The sequence below is a fragment of the Pantherophis guttatus genome, chromosome 2, assembly GCF_059756535.1.
Source record: "Pantherophis guttatus breed Tessera chromosome 2, ASM5975653v1, whole genome shotgun sequence".
Classification (NCBI taxonomy): domain Eukaryota; kingdom Metazoa; phylum Chordata; class Lepidosauria; order Squamata; family Colubridae; genus Pantherophis; species Pantherophis guttatus.
The window spans coordinates 34,362,965-34,382,600 of NC_142064.1; the positions used below are offsets into that span (position 1 = coordinate 34,362,965).

Here is a 19,636-nt window from a genome sequence, read left to right on the forward strand (position 1 = left end):
GTTCCTATTTCTTCTCTTGTTTGGTGACAATTCTTAACTGACCTTCCTTATCTTTTATCTTCATGCATTGGTTGGTAACATCTTGGACAAAATGGTCCTTTTCTGACTTACTTATCAAATTTATTTGCCACCAACAATTTATTTGATATACCAACATCAAAAAAATATTGATATTGCAAATCTAGCCGCTCATAATCGCATTGAACCAATATCAATATTTTTTTGATGTTGGTATATTTGATCTTCTATTTTTCTTTTCACTTTTTTATAAGGAAACCTTTAATTTTTAAATGTTCCTTTTATTTCTTTGCCTATTAATATTTCAGTTCCATCTTTTCATAAATTAGAACATACGATAAATTTGATAAAAATAACACTAACTGAACTATGAAAAGCACCTAAAACCGGATGAAATATTAAAATAACTAAAAGGTTTTAAATAGCCAATTTAAAGAGGCATATGTTAGTTTTCATTTCATAATTTCTATTTAACATTTTGCCCTTGTAGAATGCATCAGCTTTAAAAACAAACAAAGCTAGGTTGGAAATCAGTTTAATTCAGTTTAATTTAATGCTTCACAATTTGGAACAAGAACAATGTCAAAGAAATAGAACTCTGAATAATAATGCCCCTAAAGATCTTCTGCAGATTCAATAACCAGATAAATTGTTGAAGAACTCCTTTAGATAGTTAGGCTCTAATCTGGTTTTGTTAATGACTTTAATATTAATATAGCACCTTCATTTGAATCCAAAGTTCATAATTTCCCAATTAAGGCAGTATGATCTTAATATGATACAGAAATTTTCTGGTACGTTTTGCATCATCAAAAATTTTCGGACTTTCTGCAAGTATGGCTTTATATAGAATGCATTCAAGTAGTCAGGTGGATCATGACCAAAAATACGATTTAAGGAAGATATCAGCTGTAATTATTACCTTTACTTGTGAAAAAGTGATTCCAAACTACAGATTTGGCCACAATTAAATGTTTCTCTGTTAGGTTTCTTTAATAATTTCCTATGTAATCTAATAGAACAGAGCTTGTTGTTTCTATTTGATGCATTGCTTGTATCAAACATTCGCTTCTAGCACTTCTTAGAATTATGTCCAGGACTACATCTTCTCTGGTTGATTCCATAACTAGATTCTAGTACAATCAGTAAACATACTGTGAAATCTGTTCTTCGATTTTGCGATTACAGTCTTATGATGTTCTTTCTTTGTGAAACTAAAAGTAGACCAACTTTCCTAACCAGTGTTGACTAGCATTTCAAGTTAACATCCATTTAAATCTTCTCCCCTTTTTAAATGTAAATTTTAATTTGTTTTTAAATTATGGGGTATTTTAAATTCAGCCAAATTATTTAATTCGTTTTTAATTTATTTTAAATTTTTGTATTTATGTGTTTTATCTTGTGGCTGTTCACCGCCCTGAGTCCTTCGGGAGAAGGGCGGTATAGAAATTTAATAAAATAAAAATAAATAAATAAATTTGAAATTGGGACATAATTCTACACTTTCTTCAACAAAGTTGATCAATTTTGATTTGTGCTCCTAAAGACTAATCTGTCTGAAATTAAATTCTTTTGAATTAGGACAAGAAATTAGTCTTCTAATACTTTAGATAATGTTGCCCATTGAAAGTCTACATTGAAAGATGTAGAATCAAGAGCAAAACTAGATGGTATCTTTCATTAAATTTGGTCTGCTATCCAAAGCCTCAAAGATATCTTGTGCTGAATCTTCCACTTTGCCAAGATTTTATTTGCAGCCATCTCTCCCTAGTCCCATCTCTGTTCCAATATTGTAACCTGTTTGGAGACAAATCACCTCAAGGCAAAACTTTCAGTGAGAGCAGGGATTCATTATCCATCCTGCATACTTTTATTGTTTTAGATCAACCTATAATTCATTTGTGATTGGGTAGATCTACAGCTGACAGATATGATTGGTGCTGCTAGTTTATTTATGAAATAGAAGTGCTTTATAAAAATTAGACATAGAAGGGCACGCTAAAATTATGTACAGTAAAATTAACACAGTGAAGCATTTTAACATAGCATAAACTGAGCTAAAAGCTCTAAAAAACAAAACGACTGATCAAATAACTTGTATCTTAAAAATTAACTCAGCATAGTCACCTGGTACAAATTGCAATGATGAAAAAAATGTCAAAAAGCATGTTGCAACTCTATGACATAAAGTCCAGGCTTTCATACTTTTGTTTCATATTGGAAGCAAGTAGCAAATCATGGGATTTGCAACATGATATGTTTTGTTATTTGGAGTGAAGGCTAATGAAAGGTTCAGGATAGTGTTCCATAGTCTATTTATTATAATAAGGAAGATTAAGGACACAGATCCTTATATACAGACCTTCTATTGAAGATGACTTAACTTTCATAACAAGGAGAATTACTTGCAGCTATTAGGATCATATAAACCCTTTGTCAGGTGCAATGATTTCTCTTCAATTATAGAGATTATAGATGCAAGTTGTAAACTATTATATTTTGCTGAATACAATATCTTTCCAATTTTTGTATCCTTTTAAAATTTAAAAGGCCCAATTTAGCTAACAGAAAGCTATTAATAGAATTAAGATTGCTTATATTTGCACCTTATTCGTACAGCATCAGAAATTTTAAGTGTTACATAAGGAAATATATTTGTTGAAGTAGGGTTGTTCTCAATAAATTTCTATTTAAATTTTATACATATCAGAAAACATAAATCTATAAAAATTAGGATAGTACTGCTACTTATTCTTCCAGATAATTCACTTATATATATTCAGATATAAGTCATATATAGCAAATTTTAGTACAAGACTGTTTTCAAATATTTTTTATATAAAATGTAAAAAATGCAGTTTTATCTTTGTTTTATCCTTGTTGATATTTTCTTTGAAAGATGAAGATCCAACATTTTTGTCAATAGGACTAGTCTTTTTAAAATTGCAATCACATTTTTCTAAGGTAACATTTACGTCCTCACATCTTTAGCATCTATCAGACATGACATGGGACATATTCATTGACCCTAAAAATTTTCATCAGAATCATGCACTGAAAGGGGGCAGCCCCAGTCAGACAAGAGGCTCATTTCAATTTTAACAGCGGTAATTAAAGGTTAATTCACTGAGTCAGGATTAACGAGGAAAGTACAAATGATAGGCAAGCAGCTGCCTTTATAATACAAGATTAGAACAATGCAATTACAATCAGAATTAGAAAAAATCAACTTCCTGAAAGGTTCTGTAATGAATGAACTGCATTTCTCTGCTACTAATTGTGATACTTAAAGATAAGGATGGTACAACAATAATTTTATTGTGATATTTCTTGATCAGCTGTGTTTAACAAGATAGTATTCTAAATTCAGCAATCACAGCTGATACTTTTGAAAATCACTAACAGCAGTTAAAAAAACAATAATTGCCATTAAACCATAGAAGGTTGGTTAAAACAAAATATTCAAACCTAACACACAAACACAACACAGTATTTGTTCTTATTAATGGATTAGGTTTTGAAACATACTTGATATGATGTTAGTAAATATAAGGATTAGAACATTCTTGCAGCTGCTGTTTCTTTTCATGATAATAATGCTCTATTGTAATAAAGGTAAGTAAAATAGCTGGTTATTGTGAGATCTGTTTTTGTGTATGTTTTACCTTATGTATCTTGTCTCTACATAACAGGGATTAAAGAACAGGGAAATATTATGTTAAAGCAATAATTATCTATGAGATATTTTTCAACTCATTTTGAAGTAGCTTTGAAAATATTTTCACTAGATGTATATCTTTTTAAATGGTCTATTTCTTGCTGACATCTTAAAATTGATGACATTTTACTTTGTTAGGTGTCATAGGATCCAGAACAGTTAAAAACTTTTATTTTCTGTTTTATTTAACAGTTTTATTTGTTTAACTGTTTTATTTAACAGTTTTATTTGTTTAACTGTTTTATTTAACAGTTAACAGTTAAATACATTTATTTCAAATGTATTTTCTTACATTTGCAAAGAAAATAATAGAAAACCATCTTAAAGTAAGTTTTGATTCAATTGACATCATGTGTAATCAGTTGTTTTTATGTGTTTAATATATTTGTGTGCTAGGATACATAGGCGTATTGATGCTTAAAATATAGTTGTTCAGTGGCATCATCCCAAGACAGATATAAGACTTTTGAAAATTATCCAGCCCGTGATACCAAAAACATTTGAGCTCAGTATTGCTGCTATTGTGAAGGAAATGGTTTGTATGTGCAATAAAAGATTTGCTTTATAAAATATTTTTGCTAAGCAGGCAACAGCTGGTAAACTTGTCTCATATATTCAGTAACTTACAAAAATGTGTGGGTTTTCTTTGATATTTAGATCAACCCAAGCATTGTTTGGCTCAAAAACTGGCCCAATGTGCTGTTCTTTACAATATTTTGACATTAAAAGCTTGGAGAAAAGGTATTTAAGTAGCTTTTGGTGCAGGCAGTTGATAACTTTTCATTCATAATTAGCTCATAGAGAACCGAGAGACATTGCAGGGAAATTGAACTGTCAGTGGGTAGAAACAAGCATTTGACCTCATCACATTGAGTGGGGCCCATCATAATTTGTTCATTTGGTGCCCATCAGCCCAGCCTCATCTCTCATACGGCACCTCGCTGACCTTCCCTCTCCAATTCCACTCAGTTCAGCTTTAATTATGACTCTGCAGACCCGAAGAAATATTGCAGCTTGCTCTCAAAAACCCTGAACTGCCACTCACCAAAAGATTGGTTTTTAACAGGTAATAAATGCCCAGAGGAAATGGTGCTGTGTCCCACACAGAACATACCAGCTCCTTTGGAGAATTTCTGGCCTCTCAAGTATCCTATTGCCTGGTAGATTTTAAAAAGAAAATAAAAAGAACATAGTATTGAATTTAGCAACACATGTATTAAGTAAGCTTTTTATATAAGAAGGAAAAAACCTAGAGTTAATAATTGTATAAAAAGTGATTATAGTAAGTAAACATTAACTATCTTTTAATATCAGAAGTTTTAATTGACTTAATCAGCAGGTAATCAATTGCTCCTCCATTCACAGGTTAAAAGTTCCCCTTCTGTTTAATAGGTTTTCCAGGTTAAAGGGCACGTCATTTAAGTCATAAAGTCATGTTTCTCTGTGTCATATATGGGTATATGCATAATTGTTATCCTTTGAGGGCTGAATGCAACATTTCAATTTATGCTGATTAGTGTTCATTTAAAGTGTCAATAAAGTTCTATTCTATTCTATTCTATTCTAAACACATGGTAGCTTCTTATTTCTCATTACAAATTTGATGAAAAAGGAATTTAATGGCAGCTTTAAATTTTGTATTCATATACAGCATATTATTGAAAAAAATAACTACTCTTCATTCTTTTAATCAACTGTGGATTTTCATATGCTGAAATTTGAAATAGTTGTATTAATCCACATTTTTCCTAATAGGATGTAGAACAGAGGAATTGTTGGTAGTTTAGATTTCCACACTGAGGAAATATATTAAATGGCTTCTTTACTAGGAGAAAAATAAATCTGTTATTCAGTATCTTCAGAAAGACCCGGATAGTTTGTTATGCAATCCAATTAAATATAATAAATTCAAATAATTATTGGTAACCTAAAATTAATATTGCATACTTTAATTTTGTTACTCTGGGCTTTCAAAAATTAGAAAAAGATTGCATGAACACAGTAGTTATCTCAAATTAACAACCTTTTGTAGATAAAGTATTTTGCTGATCCAATAACCAGGCATTGCATTATTCTATGTTAAATAATTTTGAGAAGACTACATTTCACCTGCTAGTAGCACTTCTTCTAAGACATTGTGTGCAGTAACCCATAAAAATGGAGGTTTAATAATGTATGATTGAAAAGTTTGAAAACCCAATTTAGGCTCCAAAAACTTATACCCGAAGTCTTGAAGGCAAATAAAAGTATTCAAAACTACAGTGTATCCTTGTAGTGAATGTGAAACTGTCAGCAGGATTTTCAGGTCATTTGACAAAAAGGATACAGGTGCAGTAGTTAGCAGTGAAGGTGACTGCTAGTTTCATCAATCACTTTGCCTTTCTTTAAGTTGATACATAATGGACCCCTTCAATCAGCTTCCTTGTTCTTTGTCACTTGTTTAGAAAAAGAAAAAAAAGTGAAAAGGCTGGGCTTTAAAGTCAAGGCTACAAAATGAATTGTTTCTTATTTACAGAAGGTAAGGAGATGTCAGAGTGAGGAGAAGCTCTTCATAAAATGTTGAGTTTGTCAGTAGAGATAATATGCAGTTTGAAGCTTTTTCCCCAAAGACCTTGATGGTGCCTGTGAAAGCAAAGAATTCAAACAAAAATGTGAAATTAAGGTAATGGTCATTAGCAGGGTACAAAATTAATTCAAGGAAATGTGTTCATAAATATAGGCTTTATTTACTAGAGTCATAAATGCAATCTATCTGATGCCAGTGGCATCAGATAGATTGCATTTATAATTAAGTCCTGGGCTTTTTGAATAATATTTACCTAATATACCACTAATAATTTCACATGCAAAATATTGCATAATCTTTTCCTGCAGCAAACCAGATGCACTGATTTAAATATCACCCTCTGGATATACAAAATTATGTTCTGAATTGAGTGTTTGTCTGTATGTTCCTATATCACATGAGTACAGCATATAACCTCCAAACTACATAAATTGCTCTAGGAACATAGTGCTGCCTGTATGAAAGGGGCTTTTGTTTTTGCCATTGTTTTTCACAAATACTCTTAGGTGACTATCAGATTCACTGATCCAACTGAATTTGGAGGATTTTGAGGGATGGGTTAAAGCAGGGCTGTCAAACTCAGCGTGACGGTGGCATCATGTGATGTATTGGGACTTTTCCCCCCTTTGCTAAACCGGGCATGGGCATGGCCAGTGCATGATGCATCTGGCTCGCGGGCCGCAAATTTGACAGCCCTGGGTTAAAGTTTTTTTTTTTTTAACAAGCAGGCAAGGAAGAAAAGGTGACAGGTTGCAGAACACCATATTCCTGTGTTATTTACAAAAGTCTCTGGGCCATATAAAATTCATAGGCATTCGTGTAAAACATACTGACTTGCTGCAATCCAGTGTTACACTTGAGATGTGACCACCTTGGGTGATAGAAAGTATCCTATAAAAGTAACAAACTCAACAAACTCAATATCTTATCCAAACTTGCTTTGGGTAAGATATGATTGGCCTTGACAGTTATATGTAAATGAAATGATGCTTTTGTGAGGAATTCCAAATGTCCCTTATCTAAATGTATGTCTCAATATATGTTGGAATTTTTTATCAGTGTGTGAGCTTTATAATAGCTTCATAGATTTGGATCAGTCTTTTGCTGTGAATTTTTCAGAACCTGAATGGGTAGATGACAGATTACAAAACGTTACCGTCTCCAAATATTTCTCATTCCTCCTTTATCAGGCAAATAAGCACCTCCCTGTCTATTAAAAGGCTGAAGCAAGAGAAATAGGAAGTTCCTTCCTACTAAACCTAACATAGATTAGAAGCTGAAGTAAAAGTATCAGCTATCAAGATTTCCATAATGTCATCTCTTTTCCCTTTTAAATAAAGGGAAAGGTTTGTGAGAATCTTGTTTTTGATTGCCAAGAGCATGACATCTTTTTGCTACAGTTTTTAAAATCAAATTGATAAATGAAAGTTGGATCTAGGCCTAATCATACTTAAGAATGATTAATTTAAGTAATATTGATTTCATTGGGTCTAATGATTAAATCTGGATGCACACAATTAACCAATCATAATAATTACATCTGCACTGATTCTTTTTTCCACCATGATCTTTAAATGTTGCCTGAAAGTGGCTTATTTTTGTTACACTATATAATTACCAGCTCAGTTATTGCTTACAAAAATAATAATAAATAATGGGATGTTAGGTTAATATTTATATTGGAAATTCTATTCCATTGAAATCAATATTCTTTATGAGTACAGAGTTTTTGGTTTATTTTAACCCAGGTGAAAGACTAATATTTATTTAAAACCTTTTGCTTACTGCTTCAGATTTTAAATATATATATATTGATATTAAGTATGAGCAGGAACATATGGGATATATGGGAAGAGAAGTTTCGCCAAGCACTGTAATCCCAAGCAGTGAAAGACTTTAGAAATTGATACCAACACTTTGAATGGGACATTGAATGAAGTTAATAAATCACACAATTATGTATCCATATTATCTAATTCCAATCTAATTTACCACAATATTTTGTGCAAAGTGAAGTTTCAGCAAGTGGATATATCTTCTCTACCCATACACACAAATACACATACACACAGAGAGAGAGAGAGATACAATGATGCTTAAATAGTTAGCTTGGTTCTCTTTATCTAGTTTTAGGACTTGTGTGGAAAACAGATCATACATTAAGTTGTATTTATGCAAATATACTGAAAATTCAAAACGGTTCACAAACCTTTAAGCATTACAGTATTGAATACACAAGGGAGGGAGGGAGGAAGAGAAAAAAAAAAAAGAGAGAGAGAGAGAGAGAGAGAGAGAGAGAGAGAGAGAGAGAGAGAGAGAGAGAGAAAATGATACATGACAAAGAGTTACCACAGCATGGGTTACTGTAGTGAGACCAATTCAGTCCCAAATTGAGCTGCCATTGTCAGACCGGATAGAATGGTAAAGGGTCGTGTACTTTTAAGTTCAGAAATGGATCTAAAAGCAACCCCAAACCACTAGATCCTTCAAAGGGCATTCAGTCTCATCCAAAGCAGATTCAGCATCATTTCTCTGGACAGTGAAAAGTACCACTGTTTTATCTGAATGTCACTCTTACAAATTTGATTATTGAGTTAATCTACAAAATTTTCCATTGAGTGGTGTCTCTTTCTATATTTAGTATGTTTTCCCCAGTTTCATGGTATTCTGACATTCAATAACCACATGGATAATTTATTTCAATTGGAGTGATTTTTTTTAAATAATTCAAATACTTAGGGACTTTGTGGAAAGTAGGACAGAAAAGCCATTAAAAGGGTTCGGTTTTGAAAAAAAAAGTAAATGTAATTTAACTCCTTGATTACTACTTTTAACAAAAGGTGATATTGTTATATTATGAGTGGAAAATTTTGCAGATTAATTACAGTGGATTGGGGAAGTATTTAGAAAATATTTATAGAAGCAAAGTATTCCGCTTATTTGAGTGAAATCGGCTAGTTCAAAAGAAATTTAAACAAAATCATATACTTACTTAGGCATGAAAGTAAATCATGGGAATTCAGTGACATAGAGTGAATGATTCAGTCTAGGTTTTGTTTTGTTCTTTGATTTTGTTTCCATTTATTTACCAGATTATGTGTAATATGTGGAGCTCTCTTTTATAAAAGTAACTAAAGACATTAGCTCTTAATTCTTAGAAATATTAGTAGTAAATCTAAGTGCAAGTAATCCTTGTTTTACAATCATAATTGGAATCAGAATTTTTGTTACTAAGTGATGTGGTCATTAGGTGAGTCATCACATGACTGGAGCTTATTTTATCATTTTGCCATATTGTTAAGCACATCACATGATCATGAAGTGAATTATGCAGTTATTAAGCAAATCAACTTGCTCAATTGACTTTGTTCATCCGGCAGCAGGAAAGGTTGCAATTGTGATCATGTGATCGCAAGATGCTGCAATCATCATAAATATGAGCCAGTTGCCAACTTCCCAAATTGCAATCATGTGACCATGGGATGATATGAGGACGGGTCATAACTCACTGTTAAATGAACAGTTGTAAGTCGAGGACTAAGGATATTGCACTTAGTATAAAAGTGCAGTAAGAAGCAATAAAAAGAAATTCCCGTTTCCTCTGCAGCAAATATGTATAATTACATAATTATCTCTTATTCTTTGTTTACAAAAAATTCAGTTATTCCTATTCTCCAATTTTTTTTCTAATCCTCAAAGCCACAAGTCATAAGTGTTTTTCCCTCCGTGTTTCATGCAAAAAGTCTGTTAAGACGCTTCCGATCAACCATAAATATAAATATTTTCTCAAATCAAGAAAGTTAACTTAGCCATCTCTCAAGTTCCACCATCTTCACCAATCATTCCTTCATTGTGGGTAGTAGTGAATCTTTCCACTTTTGAGCATATAATAGTTTCACTGCAGTTGTCATATATAAAAACAAAGTTCCACAACTTTTTTCTAATTGCCTGTCATTGGTCTCAAAAAACAGTCTCTTGTTTCAATTGTACTTTTAAAATCTTCTGAATTAATACATATATTTGTCTCCATTTTTTTTACTTTTTTTACACATCCACCAAACATGATAAAACATCCTTTCATGTTTTTCTTATTTGCAGCAAAAAATTGAAACACCCTTATAAGATATTTTAGACAATTTCTTTGGTGACAAATACAAAGTATAGCTAATGAATACCCCATAATTTTTATATTCTATATATTCTGTTATTCTGAACAATTAGTGAAAAAAATGTTGTCAATTTTTACAGATTTATCATGAAATCTTGGGAAAATGCCATATCGTTTTTGTGTTTCTCTAATATATTGATCATTTCTGGCATGGTTCAGTTCCACTGATCTAAATAATGATTCATGCATTCCAATCTCACCTTGTTAGGGACAAAATATACAAGCAGATTACTCAAAGGACCTTAAACTCTGAATCATTTATAGATGTGCCATTGGCATTGTGTAGCATTTTGAGAAATTCTCTGAGGGCCACAAAAGGAATGGTGATGGTCTATACCTTTTATTATTGAATTACTGTGTTAGGGCTACAGAGAAGTTCATCAGAATGCTGATTATACTCAGGAGTTCTATATGTTAATAGCAGAGGTAATATTCAGCAGGTTCTGACCAGTTCTGGAGAACTGGTAGCGGAATTTTTGAGTAGTTCGGAGAACCAGTAAATACCACCTCTGACTGGCCCCACCCCCATCTATTCTCTGCCTCCCGAGTCCCAGCTGATCAGGAGGAAATGGAGATTTTACAGTAATCTTCCCCTAGAGTGGGGAGGGAATGGAGATTTTACAGTATCCTACCCCTGCCACGCCCACCTAGCCATGCCACGCCCACCAAGCCATGCCCACAGAACCAGTAGTAAAAATGTTTTGAATCCCACCGCTGGTTAATACATAAATCATAGCAATAGGGGTAGTTCATAATGAACCAGGAAGTCCCTCAGATAGTCAGATAGTCCCAAGCAATTTCAAGTTTGAAATGTTTGAAATTATAATAACGGCACTATGCATTGTGAGCAGAAAAGAACTGTGAGCTGTTGTAGAACTTTCAGTGTTGGAGTAACATGAACATGATGCAGCAATAGTAAACAGTCTAGATAACACATTTACTACCAGTTCAAACTCTAGACACTTCTAAAAGGAGTCCTATATAAATGGCATTGCAACATTCTAAATGTGTTACAGTAATGGCCAGAGCATAAGTGACTATATCATATTGATTTAGGAAGAGCAAATAGTTACACACAAAATCAAGTTTTGGAAACAACTATTGAGTCCCGAAGATGGATGGTTAGTATAGTTTCAAGGAACAGCCTCCTAAGTGTGTAATGTAACCAGTTCCAAAGCCAATTGAATCTGAATTCTTAAACCAGATGTCCTACTAACCAGTATCACTTCAGTTTATCTAAAAACAATTTTTGTTACCCAAGAATTTGAATCCAAGCAATATTCAAGATCATTTTTTTTGGAGTTTTGTGATTTAACTTAATGGCAATAACCATTAATATATTGATGGTGCTTCATTTGAGAAAGTCAGATAATACTTCCTTACAGTTTCATATATTCAATATGGGCATAATAAAACTATATGAAAAGGTACAGTCTATAAAGGCAAAACTTTCTGGGCATGACTCAATAGAACAAATTTGCAATTACTTCAGTAATGTTTTCATTTGGAAAAGGGCGCACTGAAATAGCAATTATCTTTATTCAAATAATGGGTGCTTTTTAAAATTAAAAATGCATTTAAATGTTCAAAGTACTGAGAGAAATTGAATTAAGTCTCTGAATGCACTAATAATAATCCATATTTTGTGACCTGCAAAGAAATGCAATTCTTTTAAGCTTCAATTTTCCATCAGTTCAGTACTTTTATTACATGGCAACCTATATAGGGAAATAAATGTGTCTCAACTTCTGATCTGCCAAGCCCAATGGAGAGGATGGCTTGTACATGCTTGCTAGCCTTATGTTTTTGCAGTCCCAAAAAGATAACAAGATAATTAGTGGTTTGCCTCTGGGTGGTAGGTGGAACATGTGGTTCCAAGTTGTGCAATGTGGTCCTTTTTTGTTTCAGATGTTTTACTTTACTCTTGTGCAGAAAGACACTTAAAAAGTATTAAGCTAGTAGTATCAGTTTCTGCGCTCTCTGCTTGTAATGCTAATACAAACTCTAGGCCTGTTCGATTCTGAAATTTAGAATTGTTTTCTGAATTTCATCATAAAGATAAATGGTCTGGAATTATTTTGTAAATTTCTAAAATTGGGAAAGTTTTGGAATGTTTTTATGTAGAGCTAGGTCACAGAAAGCTATAACCCAGTTTCAGGTCCAAAACTAATTTGCAAAATGACTTTTCTCATTGTAGCACATTAATTTGCCCTCATTTGACTTCTGGATTGCATATTTTTGCAAGATTATCTCAGAGTTTAGCTGCTTGAATTGTACATGTTCTTTCTGTTTTTAATCTATATTTTAGTCAGTTTAAGCAGTGGCATTAAACATTTTATGATTTTAATCTTAAATCTACCCCCCTAAGAATCAGACATGCCATATCATAAAATAACTATTAGTGATTAGTTTGTATCATATAAATCTAACTTGAGTTGATAATATGGTCCATTACCAGCTAACTACACAGAGTATTTTTCATTTTACACTCTTCAGTTGCTTTTTAGTGAAGTGTTGAAAATATGAAGCTTTTTCCTTTCTAAAATTGTATGCTGTCTGTCTGTTATTAGTGAGATAACAGCTTTTATAAATGTTTCAGTAAGCACTAAGTAGACAGTTATGTGCACTCTCATTCCACGCTTATTTGCTTACTGTAATAAACTGATAAAATATGTGTGGCTTGTCTCTGTATCTACAGGCACATAGATTTCCTTTAATATGTCTACTGAATTTCTTCAAACATACAAAAGTATATAGGGGATTTTCTTAACCATATACCAGTGGGATTTGTTGTTGGTTATCATACTGTAGCTAAATTCATGTTAATGCATTAAGCCACATATTTCTGTTTTTTGAATATTTTAATTGAACCAATGCTAAAAGAAACAGTTCCATTCTTTCTCACTTGAAAATTATCTTGAGTACCATAATTCATGCTAAAGTACTATACAATTTAGATAATCAGAGAAGCCGGAAACAGCACCAGATAAGCAAGAGCAATCAAATAAAAACAATATCCACATATCCACATAGGATTGATAGGACAAGCTGCTATATATAATCACCAAATCTCATTTTCCTGTGCCAGAGTATTGATGATGTAACCTAGAGTGCTAATGAAATGTCTGCAAGAAAAACCAAGCTCGGAGAACAATAAGAATACTTACTAGAATGTTAATATTTTTGGAATTACTTTACATTATTTTCCCTTTGCAATATGCCAAGTCTGTACCCTGGGATGTTTTAGCTGCTTCATGAAAACTCATTTTTTAATGTTTATTTTTCCAATGCACAATAATATTTTAAAATTTTTTTTACTGAAGTATTTGATTTAATGTAACCATTTCATTGCAATTGTAAATCACATCAGGCTTTGTACAAATAAGCAGTCTACAAACACTTTAATAAAATATTTATTTGATAAAATAATAAATCCATTACTCTATGCCAGGGGGTGTCAAACTCGAGGCGCGGGGCCTGGATCCGGCCTGCAGGGTGTTTAGATTTGGCTTGCAGGGCCACCCTGGAAACAGAAGGACCGGCCCACGGTGCCTCTGCCAGTGAAAACGGAGCTCAGGAGAGCTGTGTGAGCTCCATTTTCACTGGCAGAGGGTTGCAGGAGGCCATTGCAGCCAAAAACGGAGCTCGGAAGCCCGTTTTTGCTGGAAGACTGCTCGGGCCACCACAGATGCCCCGACACAAGTGATGTTGAGCTGGCCACACCCACCCTGGCCATGCCCACCCCAGCCCCCCAAGGTCAAACACAAGCCTGAGGTGGCCCTCAATGAAATCGAGTTTGACACCCCTGCTCTATGCTATCAGTGGTTATATTAATTTATTTGCTTTATAGTTACTCCTCAACTGACAACCACAATTGAACCCAAAATTTCGGTTGCTAAGCAAGTCAGTAGTTAAGTGAATTTTGCCCCATTTTACAACCTTTCTTGCCACAGTTGTTAAATTAATAACACAGTTATTAAGTGAATCTGGCTTCCCCATTGACATTGCTTGTTAGAAATCACCGGAGAAGCCATTGACTTTCTTTGACATTTATTTTCTTACTATTTTATTTATTAATTAATCAAATTTATATAGCTGCCTATCTCACCAAAGTACCTGAGTGGTGCACACAACAAGTGGATAAAATCACATATAAAAACAATATAAAAAGTATAAAAACACTTTAACAGCTAAACATTATAAAAAACAGAGATACAAACCCTAGGCAAAGAGAGGATAAGGATAACCAGATCAGCAATGGAACCATCTTAGTAGTTTCCTGGGAAGCCCCCAGGATAACATAGCCAGGTCTTGAAGGTCTTCCAAACTATCAAAAGTAATGGGTTTCCATTGTAATTTTAAAATGGCTTTGATAATTTTCTGCTTGTTACTAAAAATATCACAGAAACATTTCAACTAAGAATGGTATTCAGTCTGATGAAGTAAAACAGAATTTCATGAAATGCTAGCAGCAGACACTGTGTTTCCCTGAAAATAAGACCCTGTCTTATATATTTTTTGCAACCAAAAAAGGCACCAGGTCTTATTTTCAGGAGGTCGTCCTCTGACTCACGTCACTTGCACGTGTTGCCCCTGGCCTCCTTTTTGCTGTCAGACCTTCAGGAACTTCTTCGTCTGGCAAGGCCAGCAAGACTTTCCTGAAGGCTTCTGCGGCCGATAACAGAGCTCCGGATCAATCCGGAGCTCTGTTATTGGCCGCAGAGGCCTTCAAGGAAGCCTTGCCAGCTGCAGAAGAAATGGGCTGAGGTATGCAGGGCCTGGCTGCAACTATCCAAAGGTAAGTGGTAGGGCAGCTCACGCACCCCATCCCGACCCTAGCTTAATTTTTCCCATGAACCCTGGAGTGGGTGGGTTTTAATTAGGGCTTATTTTGGGGGGGGGCGGTAGGGCTTATTTTGGGTGCATATGTAAAAATCAAACTAGGATTTACTTTCTGAGTAGGTCGTATTTTCAGGGAAACACAGTAGAATGTAATATTGTCCGAGGGCCAAACTACCTATGGAATTGTCTTTGTCCCCTTTCATTGACCCATTCCATCTAGTCAGGCAGGGAAGGTATGTTGCAGATCCCGTCAATTAAAGAATTCCAACTGGCATGGTCTATAAGAAGAGAGCCTTCTCTGTCATTGTCCCCACTCTGTGGAATATTCTCCCCTCAGAGGTGAAGCAGACCTCCCCCACTCTCGCATTCCAAAAAGTAGTTAAAACATGGTTCTGCGGCCTTGTGTGGGAAGTGCAGAGGAACATATAGCCATGGAGTTGGCTACTGCCCTGAGAGCCCTCCCTTTGACTTTTAAGTAATTTTAACAGTTTGCAATTATCTATACTTCCTTTTAAAATGTTAACTTTTTATATACTGTTTTTACATTCTAACATTTTATTACACCCTGCCCAGAGTCCCTCTCTGAGGGAGATGAGCAATTCAACATTGTGAAAAATGAATGAATGAATGAATGAATGAATGAATGAATGAATGAATGAATGAATGTTTATACTTGATTGTTCACAATTATTTAGTAGTCTATAATCACAAAATTGTTTTTCATATATAACAGGTCAGTGCACCCTTCTTTGTGCCAATGAAATCTCATGAACTCCTTCACCGAATGAGTGGAAAAGGATTAGCAGCCAATTATCACTTCTCAAGACAGCCGTGCATTTATAGTGATCAGATGGTATCTGTACAGGTGATGCTGACTAACACCACAGACCAAAAGATAGAGAATATCCATTTAAGCGAAAAAAAGCTACCAGCTGGCATGAGAATGCACGTATTTAATTCAATAGGTAATTAAATTCTTATCTTGAAACTAGTCATCATTGTGTAAATTAAAAAAAATACTGATTTGGATGTTTTTAAAAAATCAGTGTATCAACTTAGTTCATGATTTAATTAGCCTTTTATATATTGAATGTTTTATGATACAGGCCATGATTATATTTGCAATGCCATTGAAATGTGTTGTAATCTGTGACGTGATTTATACATTTGTGTAAATAGTTTCCTTTCTGAGCAGACATGATTAAGTTGTAAACTTGTACTACATTTTTAGAAAATAATTTTATATAAAACAGTACATCATTGCAAGGTAAATAGCACAAGGTATCTGCAGGGGGCCTTATACAAAATATGTGCCATGACATCATGATGCAAATTCTGCCTTTTATGTACTTGAACAGAATATTACAAGATAAATATAAAAAGGTAAAGTTAGCCTTTAGCACGTGTTTTGTCATTTTGGAGTCCTCATTGTTCGGAACAGATGCGTGCACTAAATAGCAATGATAAAATGATCTAGATTATACTCTCAAATGTAGTGGAGCCCTGCAGTTATAATAGAAGTTTTCCTATTTCATCCCCTCTCTCCCCTACTCCCCACCCACTTTTGACATTTTTAAAATATAATTTCATTCAAAAGATATTCATGGAAGAAACTGGAGAAAGTATATTTAGAATATTTACCCATTTCTCCTGCCTCCTGTTGCTCTGAAACTACTTTGAAAAGCCACTGCTTGGCATCTGGCTTTGGATGCTGCAGAGGGAATTGAGGATTTGCAAAAAAAAATTCCTGTTTCTTACAGCTTTACTAGATGATAATGGAAGAAATCCTTTTCTTTGAGGTGTTTGAATGTTCTTTGACATGTCAGGATCTAATCATATGAAGTTCTAAAAATACTGATCTTGTTGAAGAAAATGTACAAAAAACCCAGAGAACTATAATCTGTTAATAGATTCAGAAAAAGTAACATTAATATTGTTAGTAAATGCAAAGGTCTAGCTATCCAAAATTATCTGTAGACATGCAGATTAACCATTCACTATGGTTACTTTTCAGATAAAGCAAACATTGAGAAAATAAAATCACAGAATTTATTCCTCAACATTTGTTTATCGTTTGGTTTGAGGTTTATTTTTAACAATGAAAAGCAGAAAGTCCCATTATTTCTTCTGCAAGTCTTTGATCTTTTTAAATAAGATATTACATACTATTTTTCTATTGTTTAAAAATGTTTTTAAAACCCATGTGACAGTTTCCCTACATTTCTCTGTAATCTCCTTTTTCATATTTCATATTTCATTTTTAAATTGAGCAGATTAATTAATTTCTTACAGTTATAAAAACATTAAGGATGTCCTAATAGTATCTCTGATATATATCAGGCTTGCAAAATTATAAATATATCTTGCTTCAGCTTCTCAGGGTGTTGACAGATGGTTTATTCAAACTGTAATTTTCCTTGATAAATAAACACCATTTTAAAACTCAAAGCTAAATCAGGCAAAAGGAAAATTAAGATAGCTTCTATACATTGATATTATTTGAGTATTTGCTCATATTTCTTGCTGATAACTTACTTTAGCAGACACACAGAAATATATAAATACAGATAAGGATTAGATATTGATAGGATGGTTTATCTGAAACTTATTCAGTGTTCACAACATTGTGTTTATTAGAATCCCTTGAACCTGGGAAATCTATTACCGTTCCAGTAGGAATTGACTTCTGTGATTCTACACAGGCTGCTAGTTTCCAGTTATGGTAAGTTATGCTAGAATGGCATTTCAAAAACAAATCGCTTATATGCAGTGCAAATGAATAACATTGATGTCCTGTTTTACTGGAATGTTAACATAGTTGACTGGAACACTTTTAAAACAAAATGAATTATCTTTAAGGTTGATCAGTATATTCAGTTTTGAGGTGCAAAAGTTCTTTCTGTCTTTATTTTTTGAAAAATAGCATACTTTATAGCACAGCATATAGCATAGCATAACAATGTTTATTAATTTGATGATGATGTTTATTTACATCCTGCCTTTATTGCTTTTTATAAATAATTCACTGCAGTGAACATACCTAATACTCCTTCCTCTTCCTATTTTACCCACAACTACAACCCTGCAAGGTGGGTTCGGCTGAGAGAGAGTGACTGGCCCAAAGCTACCCAGCCTGCCTTCATGCATAAGGCAGGACTAAAATATACAAAGAACATTTTCAGAGCCATTCTTTCAAGTGCAATCTATAATTTTTATGCAGTATTCATTACTAAGATCAAGCCTTTCTGGAGAAGAATAAGAAGAGCCTCTACAGTGAGTTGCTGAGTTTCTCAAAGCTTTATAATGTTCTAGAATCTAGATATTAAACAAATTAAGCTAACTCAGCCAGATGTTACATATTTGGGGGAATTATTTCTTAAGAGCTTGTGAGAAAAAAACTGCAATTACAGGTAGGACTGGACTTAACAACCGCAATGGAGCTCATAAGTCGTAATGGTTATAAATAAGGCCATCTATGTAATTGACCCAATTTTATGACTTTTTTTGTGGCAGTTATTAAGCAAACACCACAATACTGAAGCAAACCAATGGTTTACTATAGGTTGGTTATGTGAGAACCAGAACCAAAGGAGGATTTTCAGTAAAACTGTCATAAAATGTGATCACATAACTGCGAAACTCTGCAAATGTCCATATATGTGGGCTTTTGCCAAATGGTGCCATGTAACTGTGGAGAATGGCTTTTGGAACTTCAGAACCAGGTCATAAGTATTCTCAGAGAAGTCCATTGTAATTTTGAATGACTAAGCGACCTGTTGTAAGTTGAGGACTACCTGTGCAAGATTAAAGCAGACTCTTATGTATTACCTGAATGTTGGAAATCAAAAAATGAAAGAACATCTGGAATGTTTTTTACAGAGGACAGCAAAGTAAATGTAGGCAAAGTTTAATTTCAAAATAAAAGAATAACAGAGTTGGAAGTGACCTTGGAAGTCTTCTAATCCAACCCCCTGCTCAACCCCCTATACTATTTCAGGCAAATGGCTGTCCAATCTCTTCTTAAATTTCCAGTTTTGGAGCATCCACAATTTCTGGAGGCAAGTCGTTTAATTGATTAATTGTTCTAACTGTCAGGAAATTTCTCCTTAGTTCTAGGTTGTTTCTCTCCTTGATTAGTTTCCACCCATTGCTGCTTCTCCTGCTTTCAAGTGCTTTGGAGAATAGGTTGACTCCCTCTTTATGGCAACCCCTTAGATATTGGAACACTGCTCATAGTCCTTCTTTTCATTAAACTAGACATACCCAATTCTAGCAACCATTCTTTATATATTTTAGCCTCCAGTCCCTTAATCATCTTTGTTGC

General features: G+C 33.8%; 1 protein-coding gene across 2 annotated transcripts in view; it reads left to right on the plus strand.

Annotated features, from left to right (window-relative positions):
- The window catches only part of AP3B1 (adaptor related protein complex 3 subunit beta 1), a 147,323-nt gene that overhangs the window by 94,943 nt on the left and 32,744 nt on the right, over window positions 1-19,636 (plus strand). For both annotated transcript variants that reach the window (XM_034441071.3, XM_034441072.3), the window contains exons 23-24: window positions 16,046-16,277; window positions 17,950-18,034. In XM_034441071.3, coding sequence (XP_034296962.2) covers window positions 16,046-16,277; window positions 17,950-18,034 — 317 coding nt within the window. The remainder of the gene's footprint in view (window positions 1-16,045; window positions 16,278-17,949; window positions 18,035-19,636) is intronic.